At 40.0% G+C, this 26,981-nt stretch overlaps 1 protein-coding gene across 3 annotated transcripts in view; it reads left to right on the plus strand.

Annotated features, from left to right (window-relative positions):
• Nucleotides 1-26,981, plus strand: part of SATB2 (SATB homeobox 2) — a 150,230-nt gene that overhangs the window by 57,660 nt on the left and 65,589 nt on the right. For all 3 annotated transcript variants that reach the window (XM_067548963.1, XM_067548961.1, XM_067548962.1), the window contains 3 exons: nt 2,636-2,759; nt 8,056-8,158; nt 24,131-24,594. In XM_067548963.1, coding sequence (XP_067405064.1) covers nt 2,636-2,759; nt 8,056-8,158; nt 24,131-24,594 — 691 coding nt within the window. The remainder of the gene's footprint in view (nt 1-2,635; nt 2,760-8,055; nt 8,159-24,130; nt 24,595-26,981) is intronic.

A 26,981-nucleotide genomic window follows, 5' to 3' on the forward strand; every position in this document is an offset into this window, starting at 1 on the left:
GGCTGTTGTATCCGAGCACTATCAATTAAATCCCATTGCAAAAACCTCCTGCAAAACAGCAGAGGATCTTGCTGCACTTTGTGTGCGTGTATGAAGTTGGCACTGCATGGCCAGGTTGATCCCTATGCATTGCACTGGGGCTGTCTAGTACTTTGAAACTTATGGCGCTGCATACTTTTCAGCCTCACTGGCTTAATTAATGGCAATATTTTTCTCCTTAAGAAGCACTAAACACCCTAAATGAATATCCACCCAACAACTATGAATCTGACACATGCTCTTCCTGGCTGAAGGAAAAAAGTCATGAGCAACTGACGTCACTGATGACTGAAATAGCCAACATTTAAATCAGGGAAGGAAACCTTCTTTTCCTGATTCAAATGGGCAGTAGTGAGACTGACACTGAAGAAACCAACCCTCTTAATACCTCAGTTCTGGCCAACTGTTGCTCAGTGTAAAACCTTCTGTGTTACTCAGTAAGCTCACAGAGAAGCTAGCCACAGGCGCCAGTTACAAACTCATCTAATTAAAGCTTATCTACTACGCCAGGCATAAACTGGATTCAGGCGAGGCCATGGTATGGAAACAGCTTTAGTGCCACTGATGGATGATCTCCTGCCATCAAGGAATGGTGGGCAGACATCCATTCTCATCCTCCTTGACCTCTCTGACACTCATAGACTCATAGACTTTAAGGTCAGAAGGGACCAATATGATCATCTAATCTGACCTCCTGCACAACGCAGGCCACAGAACCTCGCCCACCCACTCCTATAATAGTCCCCTTACCTATATTTGAGTTAAGACTTCAAGGTACAGAGAATCCACCAGCAAGTGACTTGTGCCCCATGCTATAGAGGAAGGTGAAACATTTGACACTGTTGCCCATAAGATATTGAGAGGTGTCAGGAGTCCTGGGTAATGTGTTAAAATGGTCTGAGACCTTCTTGGAGGAGCACATCCAATGAGTAAGGATGGGAAATTGCACCTCTACCACTAAACCCCTCATCTGTGGAGTCCCACAAGGATCAATTCTCTCTCCAGTCCTTTTCAACATCTACATGCAGCAACTAGATGACTTGGTCAGACAGCATTGTGGGTAATGTCACAAGCATGCATTCAAATACCACCAATATGCATGTGATACACAGCTCTGTCTATCCGTCACTACCTATGACCACCTATGACTCCTGACACCAGAGTGCCCCAGTGCTTTGGTGAGATGAGCTCATGGATGGAGACTAGCAGGCTGAAGCTGAACCTGAGCAAGGCAGAAGGTATGCTGGTGGGCAGGGGAAAGTCTCTCTGACCAAGTCTCCTTGATTGAAGTCATGTGCCCACAACTGGTCAATTCAGTCTGTAGGTTAGGAGTATCCTTGGATCTTTTCTGATACCAATCTCTCACATAGAAGCTTTTAAGAATAACACTCCGTTATCTCCAGTTGCCTAAGAACCTCTCTTCCCTCCTGATGGACGAGGACCTGGCCCAAATTACACACGCCTTTGTCACCTCTTGGCTGGACTACAGTAATACGATATATCTGGGCAGGAAGCCATCAGCCCTTAGGAAACTCCAGCTAGTACAGAACGCTGCAGTGCATCTTCTCAACAACGCAGTCTACTGTGAGAACATCATACCCATCCTCTACTCTCTGCATTGGCTTCCCAAAGGTTATTAAGTCAACTTTAAGGTTTTGCTCTGTATCACCAGGGTGCCCAATGGCCTGGGCTCAGCAAATCTAAAAGAGCCTCAAGTTCTGAGATGAAGACTCTGATCAACAACTCCATTCCTCAGGCACAACAACACTTTCTAGCAGAAGGGTAAAGTTTGTCTGTTTCATGGATCAGGCTGAGATTAAAACAAAGTCCCCTAGGAACAAAGGACCCTCACAAATCTCCCCACATTTCCCACTGCTTGCAGGGCGCACTTCTTTGACCTTGCCTTCTCTAATACAAACACAGAGCGTGTGTATTTAAAACCAAACAACCAAACACACCTGAAACAAAATCTTTCTGAAACACAATGCTACAAAACCACAGACAATTCCCCACCTGCGGAGAGAATGACCGAGAGAATGACCTGCACATGACAGACTTTCATCATGTTGTGTAAGGCGCTGCTGGAAGGCACTCAGATACTTGGGTGACAAGGGCAGGATATAGACCAGCATAGAACATAATTCTGTCTTTCGATCAAAGCCTGGCCCCTCCAGAATGAGTGTCCCTCACTGTTTAACCATGTTGTGTACGACAGTATAATATGGTTTTCTTATTTCAGGAAGAGCATCAACCTCTGCCTAAGAGGCTGCCTTTTCCAGTCATTTGTGTGGCCTGCATTAAGCAGAGCACTTTGCACTCCTTCAGGCCCCAAAGGAAATGGCTAGGCACACATGTTATATCACTTATGAAGGATTAACTTGGATTTCTGGCATGTACTGTAATTCTCTTAGTTGCAGCATATGTCTTGTTGGGAGGTGGGGGGCGGGCAGCAGAGGTGTAAAAAAAGAAGGGTCTGAGCATAGGACTGTAAAATGGGAATGGCTTTCCAAAGATTTATGGTTGTTGCATGCAGAGAACAGGTATCCTTGCTGCTGATCTTTCCATCTGATTATTCTTCTGCTTTTTGTTTTTACAGTTGTTCAAAGTTGGAAGACTTGCCAGCAGAGCAGTGGAACCATGCCACAGTCCGCAATGCCTTAAAGGAACTGCTTAAAGAGATGAATCAGAGCACATTAGCCAAAGAATGCCCTCTCTCCCAGGTGAGTGTTTCTACCCGTACTAAAGGTATCCAGCTTTATAAAATCCAAAGCCAGTAAATGTTTAGCAAGGTGTTTGCAAGACAAAATCCCAGAAATGTTTAATCCTTTTTTGTTTTAATTAAAAAGGAGAAATTACAATCCATTTGGGAAAATATCTCTTTACTCTTTAATTGTGGTGCACTAATTGTGATGTGTTGTTGGAAGGAGATCAGCTGGTTTGTGCCCTGAACTTCAAAGGGACCCCAAGTTCTCCATATAAATCATCTCCAAATTTTGCACTGCCACTCAATACCTTATATTGCAAGAGCCACTTATCCTCACTGGCAGAAGCCTGCAGCATATTTTAAGGACACACATAGTTTTCATCAGTATCTGATTACAAGGAAATGTATATGACTCATATCAGTGGCGTGCCAGTTTCTAGGAAAATACAACAAAAGTAAATGTGTGTGTGTGTGTGTGTGTGTGTGTGTGTGTGTGTGCGCGCGCGCAGAGGGGGGCTCAGCTAACCTTGCCAACTTTATAAAAATCTTAATGTGAGAAATTTGAACAAGAGCTCAGTTTCACTAGGAGTCTGAGCTATGGTTGTGTCCTCATTGCAAGTGACAAAGTTGTACTGCATAATGAGTCTGTGTGAGATTCCCCCTCCCCCCTGTATAAAATTGGCAAGGTTAGCTGAGCCCCCTCTGCACCACCAAAAAAGGCAGCATCTAATGATTCATTTTACCAGACAAAAGTCTTCATTAGGACAGAGGTAGAGCTGTGATATATTGCTTTATATTGTCTTTTAAAAACATAAAAGAATGTCTTTTATAGTTAATCTTTTCCCTCTCTGCCCCCCCAAAATAACCAAACAACCCTTAAATGCTAAAACTCATTTAATTTTCTAACACCAATCTGAATGTTGTCCTCCTATTATTGCCTACCTTCAATTTATAGATTAGAGACAGCCAAGCAAAACAAACTCGAATATACACATTCCAACATGAAGGTGTTCTGTTGTACAGTAGGATGATCTAACCCACACCATCTTTTGCATTTTATATCAGGAACAGGAGATGACTGATTAAAGTAGATTGTAAAAGTGGTCTTGTGGTTATTAGGTCTTAAGAGCTTCCATATCAAATTTGCTAGTTTATAAATTAAAAGATGTTGTTTTTAGCTGCGAGTACCACGAACTCAACCTAGGATTCATAAATCAAAAATCTTCGCTGATCATACATCACAACCAGTGATAGAGATTTTGCAGGCCAAATTTGGTCCTTCATTAGATCTGTGCAACTCTCAAAAGGTTGTAGGGGGACACAGGTGTAATACAGGGCAGAGTTAAGTACTGCAGTTGATGCGGTCCAGAATAGAATCCCTCTCCTCTTCCCATAGCTGCAAAGCTAACAGGAGTAGAAAAGCAGTGTAACCCACATTACTTACTGAAGTGTGGATGTGTTGAATAAGCAAGTGTTACTTTTACAGAATAGAACAACACTGTAAGTGTTTGCTGTTATATATAGAATGGGCACTGCAAAAGAAGAAATCTGAAATCTAACGAAAGTTCCAGCACATAGGTTGGGACACTTTGGCTGATGGTAACAAAACCAGCGTATAAAAATTACATTTCAAGAAGTGAAATTAGATTAGATACCTGCAACTCTCAGATGGAGGACAACACCTGGTCTTCACTCCCGTGTGTCCCAGTGCTCTGTAACTGAACGGTGAGCCATGTCATGTGGTGGCATTAATTCATTGTTTAGGGATGTTTTCCATCAGTTTCAAAGCCTTCCATATGAGAACATGTATTTGGCTTACCCCTCTATAAACTCATCCTGACATATATTAGCAAGATGACTGATGACAGAACTGTAGGAGAAAGAATCTCTATGCTGGCAGTTATGCAGAGAATAAAGGTACAGAGACATCCTCTGTGAGTTCTAATTCAGCAAAGCATTTGCACATGTTCTTACCTTTAAGCATGTACTTAAGTGATTTGCTGAATGGCAGTGGACTCCTGAAGTCAGGTCATAATAAATGCACTTTTTGCATTAGAGCCACAAAAAGTTTTAACCTCTGGTGTCGTGGCTCTCAAAATGTAAAAGATACAATGGAAGGTTGTATAGAAGCTGTCTATTATCATTATCTGAATTTGCCTCTAATACAATTCCTTCTCCCAAATCAGTTTTAAAAAAATATCGCGCCAAATGTGAAATGTCATTACAACCCCCTTGTGGTTAATATATTATTGACAGCAGCAAATTACAGAGCTGTCTCCTAGGAGTCAAACTGCAGAGTAAATGCTGCTGTTTATTAATGTGTTCACAGTGCATCAAGTTTTCCTCTATGCAGAAGTGGAAAGGGGCAGCACAGGGAGCTTTCTTTTTCCCACCAGTGACCATGATCCATCTCTTGTTCTTAGTGCATGAGCTCTTTTCCAGCCCAGATGGAGATTCTGATTGCCACTAATGGGAAATGTAATCATTCACTTTGATTTAAAATTGTTCTGTTTTTCCAGCTAGGTGTATTATGTATTTGCAGTTTAGCTGCCCTTAGCATAAGGCTGCTGTTCAGACAAATAAATCCCAGTTAACCAAGGCAGGAGGGTGGGGGGAAAGGAAATCCAATAATTTCAGCACTTCCATCTTTGCACCGAGACCTCTGTCTTCCAAGTGTATTGTACAAATCATTTAAACATTTTTCATGTATTTTGCATACTTGTATAAACTTCATTTCCTTGTTGTGAATTGGTGGGTTTTTTTTCCCCCCATCCCATAGCTTTCTCCTTTTATTTTAACTTACGACATTATATCTTGTTTATATGACTCCTCTGCTAGTTCTAGTATATGTATCAGTTGATGCCAGCCTTCTTTCCACGTGGATGTGATGGAGTTGGCCACCCAACAATCCAGCATATCTGCTACTTGGCCTTCTCTTTTCTCTGCTTTTTAAATATTTTCCCAAAGCAAATGCTCATTAGCCTAGGCATTGTGTTAGGAATTTCATAACTACAGCAATGGGTTTACTCGCTAAGTTACTCCTGACCAGGTACTCCCGTTCTGGAGACTTATCAAGGCTCCTATGTGAACTGCACCTCAGGTTCTCTAAATTTAATGGATAGGAATGTTTTTCTGTATAGCTGGCAAATAGTTATAGATATATCCCCCAGCTTTTTGCCTCATGTCAAGCAGAGGAAGACAGTCTGTGCTGGGATTTTTATCAAGGGTGTGAGTGCTGTTTTACCAAACTTTGCTTTCCCCAATATGAAGGGGAAGATTGTTAAATTCTTTAACAGTCCTACTGATGGGAGGTTGGGGGTGGAGTGGGAGTGGTGGAAGAAGAGCTTCTGCCTCTTTTTCTTCCTCAGAACCACCACACTACACTCTTAGTAATGCCCATTTTATTACAGAGCTCTAAGAGTTTAAAGAAAAACCTGCTGGAAAAATAAGCTCTTTATCTTTTTTAAACACCATTCCCACGCTCACCAGGCTAAAGAAACGTAACTACAGTTACTTTTAGAAATGTGGATTATGCCTGCTTCATTCTTGCTCTGGAGCAGAAGCTTCCACTCTGTTATGCCTTCAAAATGCTCCTGTTTTCTCAAGGGCACTTTAGAACAAGCAAGAAGGAAAGAGGTGCTGCTGACTCTACAGTACAAGGTTTAGGTCTCAAAATCTGAATTTTAATTAGAAAATGGAAGCTGAGTTTTGGTGATTAGAACTCCCATTTAAAATAAAATTCCCAGCCCTTATTTTATACCTATTGGAAGAGTCTACCATTCTGCAGCTTAGTGGCATTCAAGTGGAAATGTTAAAGTGACAGGGAAGAAGAAACTCTGTGTTTAAAGTGAATTCATGCCTCAAAGACTGAAACTAATCTGTACCATCCAATCTGCCTTAAGAAGACTCTCTAAAGTAAATTCTTCTCAACCTCCTAAGTCCCCAAAACTCAAGAGGTCAGGAAAAGTTGGAGTCTTTTGACATTGCAACAGAGTAGCAGACTGGGCTGAATGATTGCAGAATTGATCTTGAGTAGGGTAAAGCACTGTAAAAGTGGAGTAAACCAGAAGTGAGCCTAGTATCTTAACAGAAATGGATAAGATCCCATCTTACACATGAGGCTAGAGGGGCCTGAGTGCCAGAGTTCGAACCTGTGGTAAATAGCTTGCAATTGCTTTGATATCATGCTATCTCTCTAATCTCTTCTACTGTCAGAAGTGTCATAACAGGTGCCAACATTTCTCTGAACTCTGGCATGACTTTAGGCATAAAAAATATGATTTAAAGAAAGGCTGAATTGGCTCACAGATCTAGTTAAAATTCTTGGGCTTCAGAGTGAATATGTATGTATATATCTATGTATCTTTGTATAGCTGTAGATATACACATAGTGGAGTGATTCAGCTCTGGAAGAGGTAAAAGTTATTTACTTTATAAAATCGAGATAATTGCCAGTAACAAAACTATTTTCTGCCCTTAAGTCAGAAGTGCCTGAAACATAAAATATTTTCGTGTGTGTCAGGTGCTGCAGAACAACTCTATCTACTATCTTCTTCCAGTTGTAGCAGTAGTTGCTCAGAAGAAAGCTGCAAAGGGTAGGGTCGGGATGGTGGTGAAGCACTTTGAATCTTTCAGCTGTGCCACAGTTTGTTGTGGCCCTTGGTTACTTTGTAACTGTACTGTGCTTAATTTAATCCTCTCTGAATAGCACCGTTAATTTTTTTGTTGAGTGATTTTTCACACAAGGGCTAATCGCACGTTTCTATAAATTATATTAATTTAACTTATTTGCCTAACTGTTGTTCTGCAGCAAGTAGCACGGATGTTCTCCAGTTCTTGGCTGTGTGGTCTTGTTGCAGTTGGAAGCAGAACAGAAGCATCTGAAAAGCATTATTTGGATTATGCATGCTGGAGCATCTAATCTTACCTTTAGGGTCTGGTTCCTAAATCACAACTGTTCTCGCCCCTTGCATCTAACGAGTGCCCCCACCCCCCCAACATGATACTGCCCATAGTTACGCTTTTAGTATGAAGATTCTGTGACATCACAAGTATAAATTAAAGTGACAAGTCAGTGGGAGCTGGAGACAGGAGTCTTGGTTCACACATCTTTTTTGCATTATTAGTGAACCAGAGTAATCATGTTTGGGGATGTAGAGTGGGAAATATAGCCTATTTTGAACACTTAACAGTGACTGTTAGGTTTTGAAGGCATGAATGCGTGATCAGTGTGAGCTTGCATGCCATTCACTTTCTGTGGGAAAGAGTTTTAATTGTTTTTTAACACACTTTCTGTCTTTCTCTACTTCCAGAGTATGATTTCATCCATTGTAAATAGCACATACTATGCCAATGTGTCAGCAACTAAGTGCCAGGAGTTTGGGCGATGGTATAAAAAGTACAAGAAGATTAAAGGTAAATTAACTTCAGTTATTGTTCGTTTCCAAGCCAATGAACTGTGTTTGACTATTTGAAATTTTAGTTTAAGTAAGGGTGATGATAAGCCTTAATAATAATAGTGAATTTATCTGCAAAGTTGTAGCACATTGGAAATTAAATGCAATGCATTGTGAACAAGGATGGTGTGAAAGAAAGGACCATTTAAAGAAAACATGCTTATAGATCACATTTTAGATTGTAATTGCATTGAAATGATCAACTGTGTGTATAACAAAACTAACACATCTTGGGGGGGAAAAATCAATTATAGCAGATCTGGATTGAAAAGTTAAATTGCTATGTAAATCATCTTCATAATATTTTATTTATGAAAACTAAAAACCTGTCTTCCTAAGTTAACTGTGTCCTTGCTTTCTGTTTAAATACTATTAAGTATATTGGAATTCTTGCCATGTCACATCATCTGAAATTTAGGTAGCAGTGGTGCATTTGAGACCAAGTTGTTTGGAAGCTAAATTCATCCCAGCTATTCCCACTTGCACCAAGCTGAAAATAGCCCTTTATTTTTATTATATGGAATGGAATTATGTTAGTTGGTGAAATACTAATGTCTCATACAGTAACATTATTCTATATAGGTTCTTATAATGTCCCCATTGCCATAATGTCTGAGCGTCTTCCAGCAGTGCATTAAGTACGTTACTAACATGTAATTCATTCTTTCTCTTATCCTTTCCTCAGGGGGAGAACTGTATGTGCAATGCAAACATTTTGTTTTTGTAGGGTTTGGTTTTTGTTTTTTTAAATAAATATGCTGCTATGTATTTGTGTTTGAGAAAGAATGGTTGAAGAAGTGCGCCTTGTATTTGAAGGGGAAGCTGGTGGGGTTTGGAATGATCCTTTGTTCCACAGTCTCGGACTGACTCTGAGCAAGCTGTGCAGACAAGCTTTGCACATATGGTAGAAAGTTCTATTTTGCTTGAAGAGTGGCGTTGTTGGCTAAAGTCTTCATCTCAAAACTTAAGGCTCTTTTAGCTATGCTGGGCCCAGGCCACTGAGCGCCATGAAGATAAGGTCCAAGACCTTAAATTTGACTTGATATTCTTTGGGAAGCCAGTGTAGAGAGTGAAAGACAGGTTTGATGTGCTCATGATAGCCTATGGTTGCTAAGAAGATGAATTGCAGTATTTTGTATTAGCTGGAGTTTCCTAAGGACTGATGGCTTCATGTCCAGGTATATCACATTACTTTAGTCCAGATGGCAGGTGATAAAGGTGTATATATAATCAAGGCCAGGTCATCATCTGCGAGGATAGGATGGAGTCTTCTAGCTAACTGGAGGTGAACAGTAGTATGTGAAAGTTCAGTTTCGGGAAAGAATCCAAGAGTACTTTTAAACAACAGACTGAATTGACCAATTGTGGGTGTGCATATTCAACTAAAGGAATTGCACTGTTACTGCATACTCTTCAAAGTGCTTTCCTCTGCCCACCAGCAAACCCCTTTGTTTTGCTTGGGTTCAGCTCCAATCAGTTGCTCTTCATTTACCAGCTGATCTTGTTCAAGCATTGGTGGTATGTAACACCAACTTTTTAAATAAGACTCCAGAGGCAATCTTGGCAATTACAGGGCTGGCAAGGCTAACTTCAGTATAAGGCAAACTGTTTGAAACTATATTAAAAACAGAATTATCAGCACATAGATAAACACAATATGTTGGGGAAGAATGAACATGGATTTTGTAAAGGAAAATCATGCCTCACCAATCCATTAGAATTCTTTGAGAGTGTCTGCAAGCATGTGGACCATGGTGATCCAGTCAATATGGTGCACTTAGACATTCAGAAGTCTCCAGTGAGGACCTTCATCAAAGACTCTTAAGCAAAGTAAGCAGTCCTGGGATAAGAGAGAAGGTCCTCTCATGGATCACTACCCAGTTAAAAGATAGGAAGCAAAGCGTAGGAATAAATGGCCATTTTTCATAATGAAGAGAGGTAAAAAGTGGGATCCCCCAAAGATCTGTACTGGAAATTGTGCTGTTCAACATATTCATACATGATCTGGAAAAGGGAGTGAATAGTGAGGTGACAAAGTTTGTAGACAATACAAAAATACTCAAGATATTTAAGTCCAAAGCTGACTGCAAAAGAGTTACAAAGGGATCTCACTAAACTGAGTGAATGGGTGAGAAAATGGTAGATGAAATTCAGTGTTGATGAATGCAAAATACTGTGCATTGGGAAAAAATAATCCTAAGTATTCATACAAAATGATGGAGTCTAAATTAGCTGTTACCACTTCGAGTCATCATGGATAGTTCTCTGAAAACATCTGCTCAATGTGGAGCAGCAGTCAAAAGATCTAACAATGTTAGGAACCCTTAGGAAAGAGATGTGTAATAAAACAGAAAATATCACAATGCCACTATATAAATTCATAGTACGCCCACACCTTGAATACTGCATGCAATTCTGGTCGCTCCATCTCAAAAAAGATACATTAGAATTGGAAAAAGTACAAAAGGGCAACAAAAATGATTAGGGGTATGGAACAACTTCCATATGAGGAGAGGTTAAAAAGACTGGGACTGTTCAGCTTAGAAAAAAGACCACTAAGGGGGAATATGTTGGAGGTGTGTAAAATCATGAATGGTGTGGAGAAAGTAAATAGGAAAGTGTTATTTATTCCTTCACATAACACAAGAACCAGCGGTCATCCAATGAAATTAATAGGCAGCAGGTTTAAAACAAACATAAGTAAATATTTCTTCACACAATGCACAGTCAACTTGTAGAACTCGTTGCCAGGGGATGTTATGAAGGCCAAAAGTATAACTGGGTTCACAAAAGAACTGGCTAAGTTCATGGAGGATAGGTCCATCAATGGCTATTAGCCACATGGTCACGATGGCAACTCCATGCTCTGGGTGTCCCTGAACCTCCAACTGCCAGGGACTGGACAACAGGGGATGGAGCACAGCCTCAAAGTTGCCATGTTCTTTTCATTCCCTCTGAAGCATCTGGCCTTGCTCATTGTGGGAAGACAGGATATGTGGCTTGATGAATCATTGGTCTGATGGCCAATGCACTGGTCATTCTTATGTTCATATTTTCTGTACGAAAGGTAAAGCTATATGTTGTTACATACTTCTGGCACTTAGGTCTATGTCATCTGGCCATTTACTTAATGGCTGCATGTAGATGTTGAAAAGGGATGGAGAGAGAATTGATCCTTGTGGGACTCCACAAATAAGGGGTCTGCTGATGGAGGCGTAGTTTCCCATCACTACTATTTGGATGTGTCTTTCCAGGAAGGACTTAAACCATTTTTAGCACATTCCCTTGGACCCCTGCCACCTCTCTCAAGCAAGACAGCAGTATCTCATAGTCGACAGTGTCAAATGTTGCTGACAGGTCAAAGAAGATGAGAATGGATGTCTGCTCACTAATCACTGATAGCAGGAGATCATCCATCGGTGGTACTTAAGCTGTTTCTGTATCATGGCCTAGTCTGAATCCAAATTCGGGGGACTAGGATATTAGTTTAAATTAGATGTTTATAATTGACCTGTGGCTAGATTCTCTGTAAGCTTGCTCAGTAACAGAAGGTTTGATACTGAGCAGTAGTTGCCTTAAACCAATGTATCTAAGAGGTTGTGTTTCTTCAGTGTCAGCCTCACTATTGCATGTTTGAAGCAGGAAAGGAAGATTCTTTCCCTGAATTGGAATGCATTGGCTATTTCAGGCGTGACTTGCACCAGAAGCTTAAGACTTTCTTTCACCAGCTAGAAAGGGCATGTGTCAGATTCACAAATCTTGGGTCAGGACTCCATTATGGTGCCCATAACTTCTTGAGGCGTGAATATACCAAATGTACTCTTATTCATGAAACTCAAATCTTTAAAAATGTCTGCCCTTTTTTTGCTCTTAAAAAGTAGAGTATATAGGATGTGGAAGGATGCTTCTTAATTAATTTAGGGCAAAATATAAACCCACCACAGTAATGTAATAAGGAAGCTTCTTTTTGAATTGGGAATATTTGTAACTTGCGTAAGATATCAAGGCAAACACTGAGGGATCTGTTTTCCCTTTGATTTACGTGCCTACTTCCCATTAACTGTAGTGTGGTTACACGTGTGCATAGAGTACGGAATAAACACCTGTACAAATCAGAGCTCTCCTGTGTTCAGCAGTTATATTTGTCCTAGCAAGAGAGATGATGTTTTAGGATAAAATTGTTTGTGTAGAAGATTAAGGTAGCTCAGGCAACAGTGTGTAAATTAAATACGTAAAAGAGTTAAGATGCACTTCTTCTCATCTTGTAAAATTCTGCTGGGATCATCTGCAAATTTTGATTTAGTCACTTACTATGTTGTTAATATTTACCATTGTGCAGGGTGAATTGAATAGTTCCTTCTCACTCTAAATCACAGTTGTGTGACTCAGAAATGTTTCTTTTCTCTAAATGACTCTAAAGATTTTTTTTAAAATGTGCTTTTGGTTGAAACAAATCAAAGGAATCAAACAGCTTCAAGGTCATTTAGCAGATCGCTTTCACTCACTGTTGCAGGAGAAAAGCTATGGGCTTGCTATTTCATCAGACTATGGTGTAATGCCAGTTCCAGAGGCACTGGAAACCCTTAACTGTAGTGGTTCTGAGTGTTGCCACTATAGACTCCCAAGTGTTTCTAGCACAGCGCATCTTCCACTTTTTCCGTTCTTAAAGCATTCAATTCTTCAAGCTCTTTCATTTTTTTTAGTTAGTAAGTGCACAGTTAAATCGTTAAGTGCAGTAAAAGCAGGAGGAGACCTTGATTTCAATCAAAAGGTCAAGGATCCAAACCTGAAGAGTTTGCCAGATAACTGTTTGTGTGCTATTCAAAGAGATTCAACTAGTCTTTGCTGTTTGGAAGAGTATGTGTGTGTTAGTAGGAGGAGAAAAGAGAAGGTTAAGGTATGTGTGAAGTAAACACAAGCTGCTGTAAAACAGTTCAAGTGGTGTTGATTCATCAACCAAATGAGTGGGAGGGAAAACAAAGAATCCATGGCAGGTACAGTTGGGTATGGAAAATTAACAGCTATGGAACTTCATTGCAATAATCTGTGAAATCCTCTGAAAGGGAAGATTTCTGCACTTAGTTTGGTACTTCTAATTTCTCATCTCCTTTTCTTTGTTATGTTTTCATTTCTACTGCACAGCCAGTGGTTTCTACAGTAGTACTCATTTCATATGGGAAATTAGTGACTTTGTAAATATAAATCACCACACATCCCTTTTAATAAAACATAAAAAGTTATGCTTTTTTAAAAAACTGGATAACAGCAACAGTTAGCATTTAGGGTAAAATTTTGCCCTTGGATATCACTGTGAGGCACCCATTGACTTAAAGTTGTTGGGTCTCTCTCTCTCTCTCTCTCTCTCACACACACACACACACACACACACACACACAGAGAGAGAGAGAGAGAGAGAGAGAGAGAGATTTGGTTAGTAGAACATAAAAACAGAACAAAACAAAAACAACCAAATAAAAGAAAAATACCCAATTCATATGCACTGTGGTAAATGCAAAATAGAAAGGGGCTTCAAAATAACTATTGACGTCGCAAACTAAATGCAGTCGACAGTATTTAAATGTGTTTCCTATTAACTGCTAATGTCTGTTTTAATAAAACAGTGGGAACTAAATGGTTGCTTCTTAATCAAAACCATGATTTCCTAAACATAAGCTATGTGATTCTGTTACAAATTGCCACATATAGATCTCCTAGGTCAAACTTTTTTCCTTTCTCATAGAAATAAACAAACAGTAAAATAATTATACACTGTGGAAGATCAAAGTAAATATACTAAAGCAATGCAAAAATAAAAAAGTCCCCTGGAAAACGAAGAAAAGCATCAGGTTGCAGAGTATATAGTTAATGTTTAAATAAATATAAGAAAGTGAACAATCAATAATTTTATATCATTAGCAACAGATGTAAAAACTATATACAAATGGAATTGTATGAAATTTGAAGCATTCTTAGTGTACATTTTGTTGAACTTACTGAAAATACAGCTAAATTATTTATGCTTATAATTTTAAAAAGTTTTCGGTTAGTTCAACTGAGCATGTTAATTTTGTCTTGTGTCAAGGCTATGATAGAATATGGTTCTGGCTTGACTCTCCTCCTTTCTCTGTCTCTCCTTAAGGTTTGAAGAAATTCACAGTTTACTCAGTGGCACAAGAGTTAGTATACATACAGATTCTGGAATTTACTAGTGTGAAAATGGAGATTTTTCCATCTTTTCCAGGCTGTTGGTCTAGCACTCTGTATGTGTGTTTGGGTATGGGTGAATGGGACAGTAGGATTGAAGAGATCAGGAAAAATCTTTCTGACCTGTTTGTTGTGCACAATATATACTGTGTGAGTAATTGGGGGAAAGGACTTATATTAATACAGTTCTAACTTTAAAAGTTGGGAAATGAGAAAGTTAAGGTTCTCAGTAACTTTCTCTTTGCCACACAGCACACATGTAATAATTTAGATATAATATTTGGCAGTTTAATTACTAATCAAAACTATACACAATACATGTGAGATGGGGTACATTAATATTACTACATGTATCTTTTATTTAACTTTAGTTTTTAAATTTTCACTTTTTTAAAGTTACAGGACTAGTTCCTCACTTACATGAGGCCCTTGTGCACTACCCTAGCAGGGGAAAGAGGCCTTGAAGTGGATGTAAAATTATCCCATAAGGCCCTTTACATTCCCAGAGCAGAAGAAAAGGGCTCATGTAAATGAGGATCCAGGCCCCCAGTTTTTAATGAGGATTGAACGTATACAATATCTGAAAATCAACCATGATCAGATAGTGATGGCATAGGTTTCGGAGATGCTGAACACAAACAGCTCCTATTGAAGTTTATGGAAGGTATGGATGCTCAGCCCTTTGAAATTTAGGATCTGAATAATTAGTTTAATCTTTCTTAGCAGAAAATAATATGAAGCCCAGTCTTTGGTCCAAAAGTGATGAGATATTCTGTCAGTATTCTCTGTGTTCGTTTGTATCAAAATCCAGCGTAAATATTCTGTTCTAGTCCATTTGTAAATAAAATATAAAATATGTTCAAATGCACTGAAAGGCAAAGCAATTGTCTGCAATGAGTTAAAGCAGTAATAAGTCTCTTCACATTATTTGCTTTGTTTTGTGCATGATTCTGCAGCTTTTAACATGGACTTACTTTGGTTCCCTGTTTATAAAAATTAAAGAATAGATAGATTAAAAAACAATGTGTGTGTGTTTGTGTGTGAGCAGACAGAGAAATATTTCAAAACAATCAAAAGCATTTTCAGGTAATAAAATTCATAGAAATAATTTACTCATTGTTTGGTGTCATTGTGGTAATTTCTTGCTAATGGTCTTTCAGCTATCTATGTTTTTAAATCGATATGTTCCCTTCCCAAGTTGAGTTTTGTAGGAACTTCCACTCCTTCACTAGTGAGAGGTTTTTTTAGTAGTGTGAAAATTTTTCTCTTTGCCTGAGAATTTGGGCTCAGGCTGTGGGGAGGGAGTGAAACAACAAATATGATGCGACTTTAAAACAAGCTAAACATTTCTTTTATTTGTCCAGGTTATAAGAAGAGTCTATCTTTGTCCCTCAGATCAGAGACCATCTTGATGTAAGTTCAGAGGTGTTGGCTGATGGTCTTTTTGTGAAGTGATGAATCACTTCAATATAAATGAATTATTTCTAATTTCAGTAGATCAGGAGCTAGCTGTTGCAGGAAAGAGGTTTGCATATCTTCCTTAAACTGAGCATAATTTATGTAGTCTGATCTTTTTGGATCTTCTGTGCTTTTCAGATATTTGTTCTTTGTTGTTGCAGTCCCTGTTATTCTTTGAAAACTTGTTTATAGCTTCAGAGAGATCGACAGAGAGTCTTTTTCTGACCATGGGTCTTAGTAGCAGTTGCAGGATTAGAGAATTTAGAAGCAGCAACATCTGCATGAGTTTCCAGCTTTTTTACTCTCAGGCTGACAGAACCCAGGTTCCCACTCAAGGCAGCAACTGCTGAGTGAAAGCACTGAAAATTCCTATGACTTTCTTTAAGAATTATTTTGAATTGTTCAGCTGGAGTAGGTGTTTATAGACGCTTCTTAGAAAGATGGCAGTTCTTTTCCACTCAGGATTTTTGCTTTAAATTGTCCTATATCCTAATGTTCCCATTGGACTTCGGCATTTTGGATGGCTAGTGACACTCATTATCGATTTAGATATTTAAATAACTTATTTAAGAATTTTCAGTTTCGTGGGGTTTTTTTGGTTGCACTTTAGTTGTTGACCTGGAGCTAAGCCAAAGCATGGCCTTTCAGTTCAGCTGGGGTCTCTTCCTCCTAATCTGAAAATCTGAACTTTTGCTTACTTTTGTACAGTCAACGCTACATAAGATTGAATTCAATAGGGCTTTTAAAAGTATTTTTTAAGAAAAATGAAAGAAAATAAACTATCTGTCTTGATATTGTTAGCATTTAGATGGCCCACTTAGGCTTTGAAGGTCGCAGCTCATTGAGGTATGAGCTCACATCTTTAATGCTATTAAGCTCTAGATTCTTTTCTGCTGTGCTGCTTTGATGAGACAATAGGGCATTGGTTTACATTGAGACAACTGTATCTTTACAATGGAAAAAAATGCAGTCTTAATTTTTTTTAAATGAGTGCAGAGTTGACAGAATAGACAGGATGCAGCAACCATTATAGATACCTGAAAATTGTCTACACCTTTTCACACCCACATTTCTTTTTCTCCTGTCCACGATGTTAAGACATCTTTTTTTATTTTTAAGGACTGTGTGGCTCATATTCCAATGAGGCACAATCTGCCCAGGTCATAGTATTCTGGAACCCTATGAGCTGCGGCTCCCGTGGCTGTTAAGCAGGATGGAGAGAATTAGAACTGGCTCAGCTATTTTGAAATTTGAATTTTAATGAAAAAGAGGAGCAGGGGAATTTCAACTTTGCAAAACTTCATTCCTATTTTTTGATTGATCTAGAGAGAACGGGAAGTCCTTACAAACCCCAATGTGTTGTCACTGCTAAGTGTCTGCTGTAAATTTTAACTGAGCATGTTCAGAAGTGAGTTGTCGATCATTTAACTTTTTTATTTTAAAACTTTTTGTTTTCCAAATTAGCTAAAAGATACTTTCTCATTGTGGAGCAGTCACATGCCAAGACTGGAGTTTTGCTGAGCCATTTTTTAATTATTGAGGAGGAAAGAACCTCCCCCGTTTAAGCTTAAAAAAAAGTGTAAAACATTTTTGATCACAGATAACTCAAAAATGGTTGAATGGATTTTCCTCACACTTAACAAAAAAAATAATTTTTTTTTTACTTCCAGGCTCAAGCCAATTCAGGAAATTTCAGCTCCAAAGGAGAATTTTTGAGAAAGTTAACATCAGGTGAAAATGAGAATGGAAAAGGAACTACTAGATTAAGTTTGAAAATAGCCATATCTGTTGCTGTGGCAGAAAGTGCAGCACTACTATATCCTGATCCTCTGACTTGCAGATTATACAAAATTTATTTCTGCCATTGAAAACAGAATTACATTTATTCAGCACTCAAGTTATCTGATGTGCCCCTTAATAAGTTACATGGGCAATCCATTTCTCCTGATAATTGCTAGCAGTTGTACTCAGGAAGTGATCTCCACCCATGGTACACACATGACTGCACTATTGGTCAGGTATGGTTTGGGATGGTGCAGCATCTGCAATAGATCACTGCCTAGCTCTTGGGAAGATGCCCACCTAGCAGGGCAAGCATTTCTCAGAATAATTTTACATAGTCATAGGCATACGGGACGAGACCATCTAGATTAGCAATATTTGTGTTCCTGTAAAATTATTCTGACAATGTTCTTCTTCATCTTCATTTTTATTCAGGCTGGCTGCCATGTAAAGCCCCTCTCTGTATCATATGAATTTGCAGTTAGCATATCCTACCTGTGACCTAGACTGCACATGGTTAGGAATACTGAATTCAAACTGCACTGTGTTCTATTTCATGTGTACAGTGGTGCAAAAGAGATCTGAAAAAATATGACACTTCGGGATAACCAGTGGGATTCCATAGGATGTGTATATATATAGGGTCGAAATTTGGCCTTGTATGTTTAAACAGAATTGAAGGAAACAAAGTTAGAGCCTGATCCAATTCACTCTGAAGTCCTTGGAAGCCTTTCTATTATTCCACTTGGATCAAGCCCTTAGTGAGAGACAGAGAGGAGGTGGAGTCTCAGCGTCTTTTGTAAATATGCTGACGCATATGGAGCTCAGAAATGAATCCTGTAAGTAGGCTTGGCTGTGGTGGGTTGGTCAAGAACATTAGTTCACCTGTACCCAATTCACATTGGGAATGCTAGTGTTAATCCAAATACACAAATAATGACATGGGGGTGCCTGAGATAGGGAACTAAACGCGGCACAATCAAGAACAGACAAAGGTTTTCCCTGTTTGGCATTTCCATTAGGTTGGGACAGAGAATTACTTTACTGCATCTCCCTGTGCCCTACCCCCCATCATTACATATCTGCTATATAACTGTTGTTGGGTCATTCACGTGTTATGGGTGTGGAGGCAGGGAGAGATTTTAAAAGTTAAAACTTCTTATCAAGGCTGTCTCATTCTGGTGATCTGCGTTTTCTCTGAACCCTGTCTATCCCAGTCCTGCAAGAACAAATGGCCTGGCCAAAGAGCAGATGGTAAATGAAGGGCTTTAGTAGACACTGAAGATTAGATGTTGAAAGAAAATGAGGCTCCTCAAGCCAGTCCCCTGCACTGAAGTGGCTAAGTGGGTTGTGATGAAAAGAAATAAGTAATTATGGTAATTATAGATTAAAAGATATGACGTTACCACTTTAAAGGCACCTTCTGTGCTCTGGAATGGTTCTGTTGTTTCCAAAGTGGTGGCTTGTAGTTATGAAGAAAAAAACAGCCAGATAGCCTCTGGATGTGCCATGGCAGCTGCTCTAGGCGGAGGGTGACTCTGTGGCTTAACAGGCTGGCTCCCAATAGTAGAGTCATGGGTTCAGATCCTGCTGCAGTGTGTTTGGTGGTGCCACCACCTGAACGTCTTTGATGACGTGTACTAACCACATGACTGACCTTTATGGCTCAGAAGTATTGCAGGGCTTAGTGTGGTTTGCTAACAGAGCAGTATGTGGAAACTTGCCTTGTGCAATCTATACTTGGCTGTTACCAGGGCCAGAATCTTTGACTTTTATGATCATCAGATTGAATCAGATTTTAAATAAAAATAAAATGAAGCAAAAAACTACCAAAGCTCAGAAGCAGTTCCACTGAAAAACTGCAACATGGCACCTGCTCTCCTGTGATGGTGAGTTAAAACCACATTTGAAACAAAGCAGTTCTGCCTGCTAGTTACCTACTATAAACTATTCTTTTTAACAACCTCCTCCTCCATTATAGTTGCTGCTTTTTGGAGGTCTCAGTCAAAGAGTTTGTAGCCCCATGGAATGAAAAGGCCAAGGATTGAACGTGCCTTGGAAGATGGTCTACCATTTCCTCCTTAAAGGAGACTTACCTATGTCAAGATTGTAGTGCACGTTGGTGGGGAAACATGTTAAGCTTGCCCTATTTCTCTCTGCACTGTACCTGTTCTGCGAATGAATTGAGGAATTTGGTTTCTAGAGAGGGCAGTCAATTCCAGTGTCATTCAGAAGCCCTAAATGCACCAGAGGCTGTTGTTAAGAATGTTCCTGTTAACAACCAAGCAAAAATAAAGTGGGGGGGAAAAGAGGGAACCCCCTTTCTTCTCCACCTAAAAGCATCTGATTTAAATCAATTCATCTTTTTTCATTTGAATGGAAAGTCCTTTTTCATGCTCTTGTCCAGTGAGCTGCAGCAGCTCTTACAGTGTCCAAAGTGGATTCAGATAGAGGATATGGGGAGATATGCTTTGGTTTGCTTTTTCTCTGCATCCAGGCATCTTCTTAGTGAAGCTGTAATGGTTTGACACACATGGTAATCATTATAACAGGAAAGAGGAGCATAGAAATAGGACAGTTTACTGCACTCAGGGGACCATGTTGGTCTGTGGTTCTCTTTGGCATTTGGTGACTCTTTAGGTCATAAGAACTGAGGGACAGAGATTACAGCCGGTCAGGAATTTTTGATGAACTGTTCTTTCACCAGAAAATACCAATTTGTTGACATTGAAACTTATGTTTTGATTAAACTTTCTTCAAGTCCAGGATGGGGAGAGAGGCTCCCCCACCCCAGAATGGCTAGTAACCTAATGCTCTGGGCACTCATCTGGGATGAACCAAGTTCAGGTTTGATTTGGAGCAAGGACTTAAACAAGGGTCTCCGACATCCCAGGCGAGTGCCCTGACCACGGTGGTGGGTCTCTGTCTAGCAGTAATAGTATATATATATATATACACTTTTGGTTTCATTCCGTTGCAGAACAAAAGCACAAGTCAAATTCTTTGTGAAGCTGAATTGTTGTTTTCTGACCAACCCTAACAGAGACTTTCCTGAAGTGCTACTTGAGCGGCTCTCTGAGCTCTAGCAATGCACCCATTGCCTAATCCTTAGTGCCACCTTGAATCTTCCTAACTGGTGTAAGAAATTTGGAAGGGTGTGGGTCAGAAAGTATTGCATTTTTATTTACAAGGACCCTCTAGGGTAACGAGCTTCATAAATAGGTAGAGGGGCGCTCAAACTTTTTTTGCTGGGACCCCTTTGAAAAATATTTCAGGTTGTGAAGACCCCCCACAAAAGAGATGACCTCCCCCTGGCCATGCCACCCTTACCAGCACGTGCGTGAGCTCACACTTCACGACACCCCCCCAATAACCTCATGATCCCCAGTTTGAGAACTCTTGACAATATGATATGGGCACAAAGGGAAAAGTTTAAAGATAGTATGAGAAGGATACACACACACACACAGACAAGGAGGATAAGACTGTGTGGGAGTGTGTGGAAATCAGACAGTGCAAAGGGAGGCTATCACTTACCAATGACATGAGGCTGTATATTAATATGGCAGCGTGTGGGCATCCAGCTTCATCATTCATACGTTGTGCCTGGTGTATAACTCTGTATATTGCCTTCTTTTTCTCATAAATTGTCATGGGCTGCTCTTTGTCCCAGGGTGATACCATGCTACCATTTCAGCATTCTTACATTGACTTCACTGTCTAGGTTGGGCCTACAGGGCCCCTACTGGACACGGCTTGAGATGACACATTGGGCAGCAAGGAATGTCTCTGAGGTGGCACTGAGCATTTCTCTCTCGGGTGCTTGGTTGGCTGGTTGTTGCTCACATGCTCAGTGTCTAACTGATCATCATATGTGGTGTTGGCAAGGAATTTCCCTCCCAGTCAGATTGGCAGTGGCCTTTGGCACTTTCCTCTGCAGCATGTGGGTGCAGGTCACTTGCCAGGATTATCACTTAATAATTTTCCTGCTATTGCAGGGACCTCAGGACTGGAGCTCCTCAGTGCCTCCTATTCTCTGCCTGTGGCACATCATACTCTAGCCCCCTGTGAATTGTCATGATTTGGTCTAATTTCAGTTGTTGGGTTTAGTGGACAGGTGCTGGGTGGTGTTGGTGGCTTATGATACATGGGAGGTCAAACTAGATGATCTGATGGCCCCTTCTGGCATTAAACTCTATGAGAGCAACATGGCATACAATATGGGTAGCATTGTTAGAAAGTGAGTCTGAGACTACAGTGTAGAGGGAGTTGGATAATCACATTTTTTCCCCATGCAAAATGATCGTTAACGGTGACTTTTTTTTATTACTGAGGCAGCTAAAGTGACTAGAATCTGGTTTGTTTATGGGAGGCATATGTATTACTGTACAGTATAAAATAATGGAAAAAGGAAACTGATGATAAGGGGAAAAATATATCAAAGGAGTCAGATGATTAACGGGTTAACAGCCTGTCAGCATTTTCATCTTAAACTTTACTTTTAAAGGGGTTTATAACTTGGCACTTAAACTAGGTCTGGGTGGAAACTTGGCAAGTTAAGAGTCAAGCCAGGAAAGGGAATTTTATTTATTACTACATTTTCAAAACTACTAGGCTACCTTTGCGTTTTTGGTTTTCTTAGAAATTCACCAGATTCAGTGCTTTATTCTTTTGCACTTCCTTAACTACAAAACTGCTTAGAGCTGAATTCAGCCCTCTTGAAACTGAGGTAAACTCGATTGATACTAGTAGAATGGCTCTGAATTTACAGTGGTGTAAATGAGAACTGAGCTTGGTCCTTCTTTTCTCTTCTTCAGCATAAATACTTCTGATGTTGGGTCTATAGCAAGCACTAGATTTCCTTATTAGTTTTTAAAATTTATTTGTGGAAGATTAATTCATGCTGGAGAAGTGGCTATTGCACAGGTTCAATAATATCTAAAAATGCTTTTGTAAGTTGTATGTATATATTTGTATTAACATTGCACATATTTCATAATGCAGATTGGCATTGACAAGATATGGAATCAGAGAATGATACAGTAGGACCTGTTCCTGCAAACTCTTACGTGAATTGTCCTTGTGCAGTAGCCCTATTTCATTAATTGGGACTAGTCTCGTCCGGAGACCAGATCGTTGAAAAAAACTGAATAATACAATAGGCTCTGATTATTGTATCAGAAAAACTTGTGGTTTTATTTTCAAAATATTTTTGTGTCTTGGGTACAGCTGGTCAAAAAAAAAATTTAATTGAAGCATGTTGATTTTCAACCAAAATGAAAAATTTCAAATCCAATCCTCACTTTGGTTAAAACTTATTGGAAGTTTTTGAAACACTGGAAACCCAAAATATTTCAGTAAAATTATTTAGTTTTTGATAAAAGAATTTTTTGTTTGTTTTCAGAAACTGATTTTTTCTAACCAAAAGCTGAAAGGTTTTCAGGTTTTGGTTTTTCATAGAAAGAATAAATGCAAGAAATTTCCCACAAGAATAAATATCATTGTTCTTGCAGCTGTAGTAGTTAGTACTCTTGTGAGATGCTGGATTGAGATCTCTAGAGTCTGAAATCCTGTGTGTATACCCAGAACTTTTCCACATTATCTCACCAGTGTGACCACAACCCTTTTCATGAGGGATTAGCTCTACGCTTGAAAGGTTTGTTGATTCCCTAAGAATCAATAACATTATATGTTTCATTCAGAAAAGAACAGTAAAGATCCCCAATAAGCTGTCAACCTGTATATTAACTATCTAAAGCTTCAAAGCCTTATATAAGATAAACATAAACAATCTTCAAAGTATTGTGCAAACATTAATGATTACACAAGTTATAATATTATTGTGACATTCATGAGAGAAATTTTGCCTCATTATTTGCGGAAAACATTCCTATGATGAGTCACTAATTTTCTAGGTATGTGATACTAGGTCCTGGAAAACTTTTAATCACATCATAGATATAACCACTCTGGATGCATTTAATATATAAGTTTATTGAAAACTTAGTTACCTCTGAGCCAGGTCTGTCTAGGTGAATTCATCATCACTGTCATTTGATTTGTACAGGGTACAAGACTTTCATTTGCAGCTGTAGTTCATGTGGTGGGAGACTCTGTCCTTCAGTTCTTAATCATTGCAAATTAATTTTTTTTTTTTTAAAAAAAGCATAGCTGCTGGCAGTTTTATAGGGAGGCTCATGTAAGCAGTGGATGAAACTTTGAAAAGTTGAAGAAAAAAAAAAAAAAGATTTTTTTGGTGGCTGTTTTTGGTGATGTCTTTGCCTATGTGTCTGTCCTGGAATCCTAATGTTTCTGCAAGTAAAGCTTGTAGAAGTGGAAGTAAATAATTTCACTGTGTAGTACAGTAGCATTAACCGACTTTTATTATATGTCCTGAAAATACAGTCAATTGTAATAATTGTTATATTAACAGTCCTGCTGGAAGTGCAAATCAAAATGATAGTGAACTCATTTTATCTTTTCACAGTGGAAAGAGAAAACCTATCAGACTATTGTGTTCTTGGTCAGCGATCCATGCACTTACCAAATATCAACCAACTGGCCATCTTAGGAAAAACAAATGAACAGTCTTCTCACGGCCAAATTCACCACAGTACTCCAATCCGAAACCAAGTGGCAACGTTGCAGCCAATCATGAGCCCTGGTCTCCTGTCTCCTCAGCTCAGTCCACAACTGGTAAGGCAGCAGATAGCAATGGCCCACCTGATAAACCAGCAGATTGCTGTCAGCCGACTGTTGGCTCACCAACACCCACAAGCTATCAATCAACAGTTCTTGAATCATCCACCTATCCCTAGAGCTATCAAACCAGAGCCAACGAATTCATCAGTGGAAGTCTCTCCAGATATTTACCAGCAAGTCAGGGATGAGCTGAAGAGAGCCAGTGTGTCCCAAGCTGTCTTTGCAAGAGTGGCATTCAACCGCACTCAGGTACCAATTTTTATTCTACTTAATAAAAAGAGCAGATCTAAAAGGTCATAACTTTACAAGGTTGCATGGTTGTTATAGGTCAGTTCTCAAACTTTTTGTGCTGGGACCCCCTCTGAAAATATTTCAAGCTGTGACAACTCCCCACAAAAGTGATGACTCCCCTGTGCCAGGCCATCCCTACCAGCATGCGCTGGAGTTGACAGTTTGCGACCCCTTCATAATAACCTCGCGACCCCTTGTGGGGTTATGATCCCCAATTTGAGAACCCCTGTTGTAGGTCATGATAAGAAACATACCTAGGAAATATCAGCTTCTCTTTTCTAATCTCATCTTATTGTCATCACAGTTATACATTTTTCAAAATTATCCAGTTAGGTCAGTTGATCAGTCTTGGGTGCTGTTAAAATAATTGCAGGATGCAGCTTTATATTCTGCAGAAAGTTGTATGAATTTCAGTTGCAACCCTAATGCTAGGAGGATCCCACTTTAAGATAAAATAATTCTGTGAGCCTGAATCTCTGCTCTGATATGTAGGGGTGCCTCCAGAATTTTTTCCTGTGGTTCTCACTGTCAATCCCGGTGGAGCCAACCCCACTGCAGCTGCTGACCCCTCACCTTTCTAGTTCACACCACCATGTTCAGGCCCTGCTTTCTAGTCTGGTCTGCCCCCATACAGTGTCACAACCTGTCCTTGAGGGGAGATATGGGTTGCTGGAAGTAAGGAGGCCTCTGGGGAGAGCCAGTGCCGGAGCCAGCCCCACAGCGTGGTGATGAGGAGCACTGCTGGCCTCCCCACTGCTTGCTCAGGTTTGGCCCCATGGTCCCTCCATCATAATGAAGGAGCTGTGGGGCCAAAATTGAGTGAGGGGTGCTGCAACCTGGTGAATGGGGGTCGCAGTGATGCTCAAGTTTGGCCCCGCAGCCCCTCCCTGAGCGGTGCTGCGGCCCTTGTGTGTCAGGTCACAATGGCACTTGCTCAGTTTTGACCCTGTGGAGGGGCTGCGAGGCCTAACCCATTGTGCATACGACTGTGGGCACCAGTGGTGATCTGGCCACCTTTCAGTGTCTCACTTGTGAATTCTGGGTGCAAAGCTAGGTTAGTCAGCCACGGGAAGATTCTCTGCCAATGCGGAGATCCCCTGGTGGTGTCAAGCCAGCATAGCTTGCTACTTGTAGCTGGTGTCAGGGGCGTGGCTGGGTGAAAGCGCACATCGTTGGGATGATCCCACCCTCTACTGACGTTTGGCTCCTTTCATGTCATTTGCAGCCTGCTCATCTGACTGCAGATTTCAGACTGTTCCGAATGACAGTGGGGGCTGGATTGGGTCCCCTCCAGATGAGATGCAGGACTTGGGGCTGAAAAAGGCAAGCTTTGTGCCTTCCCGTGGGCTGCCCCATGTGGTCTCTTTATGTATATGTGCACACATAATATGAATGGTATTTATAGTAACCTAGGTGTGTATAGATTACAAATATTGACTATTTGCAAGGGAGGTATCAGTAAAATATTGCCTCAGGGAACAAAGAGGGCTTGAGATTGTGGCTTTGCAAACAAGACAAAACACGGACAGATGTGTATTTCTGTTCACCCCACTGTCTCCTGGAGGTCTGTGCCACACACTGCACAGAGCTTTTGTCTATTCTCCTGGAGTAATGATTTTCTTTGGCATAGCCATTTTGGAAATGCCATGTTATGAGGGCACTAATTAAAGTATGGAGCACATTTTTATTACTTCCCTTCTGCCATTAAATTCATAAGATGGCTACACCCAGCAAATATGCACTTTCAGTTAATATGACTTTGAGTTCTGGGGTTAGCCTTGAGGACATCAAATGAAAACTACATTGGAATGTATGAGTATTTCCCTTTCAAAATGCTGCTTTTAATTTGGAAAAGCTTTTCATCCGTCTGGGATCATAACCTGTTGTATATAAAGCCCAGTGTAATTAAGGTAGATGGTATTGACAGAATGACAGATTTTGAACTTGAGCAAGAGGTCAGCAGTAATACTGCCTTCGCGGATTCTACAACTGTCACTGAATGTGAGGCTGCGTTTTAGCAAGATTGTGAAAGCTGAATGGGTTGGGTAGTCTGCGGTAAACCAAAACCTGATTCCTAAAATGTAAAGGTTCTTGTAGAGTTTTTAGATTAAATCAGCTATTTTGCTATATCATGTAAATGGTGACCAGATTTTGACAGTATCAAAAACCTGAGCTATGCATACATGTCACCTATTGAACGCTGCAATGTCAGATTTCCAGAACTGCAACAGAAGAGCAAGCATATCAGATAGGCCAGTCAGGCCCTATTCCAAGAATTGCACAATATTGCATGTGCCAGTATCATCTATTAACTTCTATGGTGGAGATCATGTCGTAGTTTCCTG

Source organism: Emydura macquarii, unplaced genomic scaffold (genome assembly GCF_026122565.2).
Source record: "Emydura macquarii macquarii isolate MOO-44397 ecotype Brisbane River unplaced genomic scaffold, CSIRO-AGI_Emac_v2 contig_1253, whole genome shotgun sequence".
NCBI classification, from domain to species: Eukaryota; Metazoa; Chordata; order Testudines; family Chelidae; genus Emydura; species Emydura macquarii.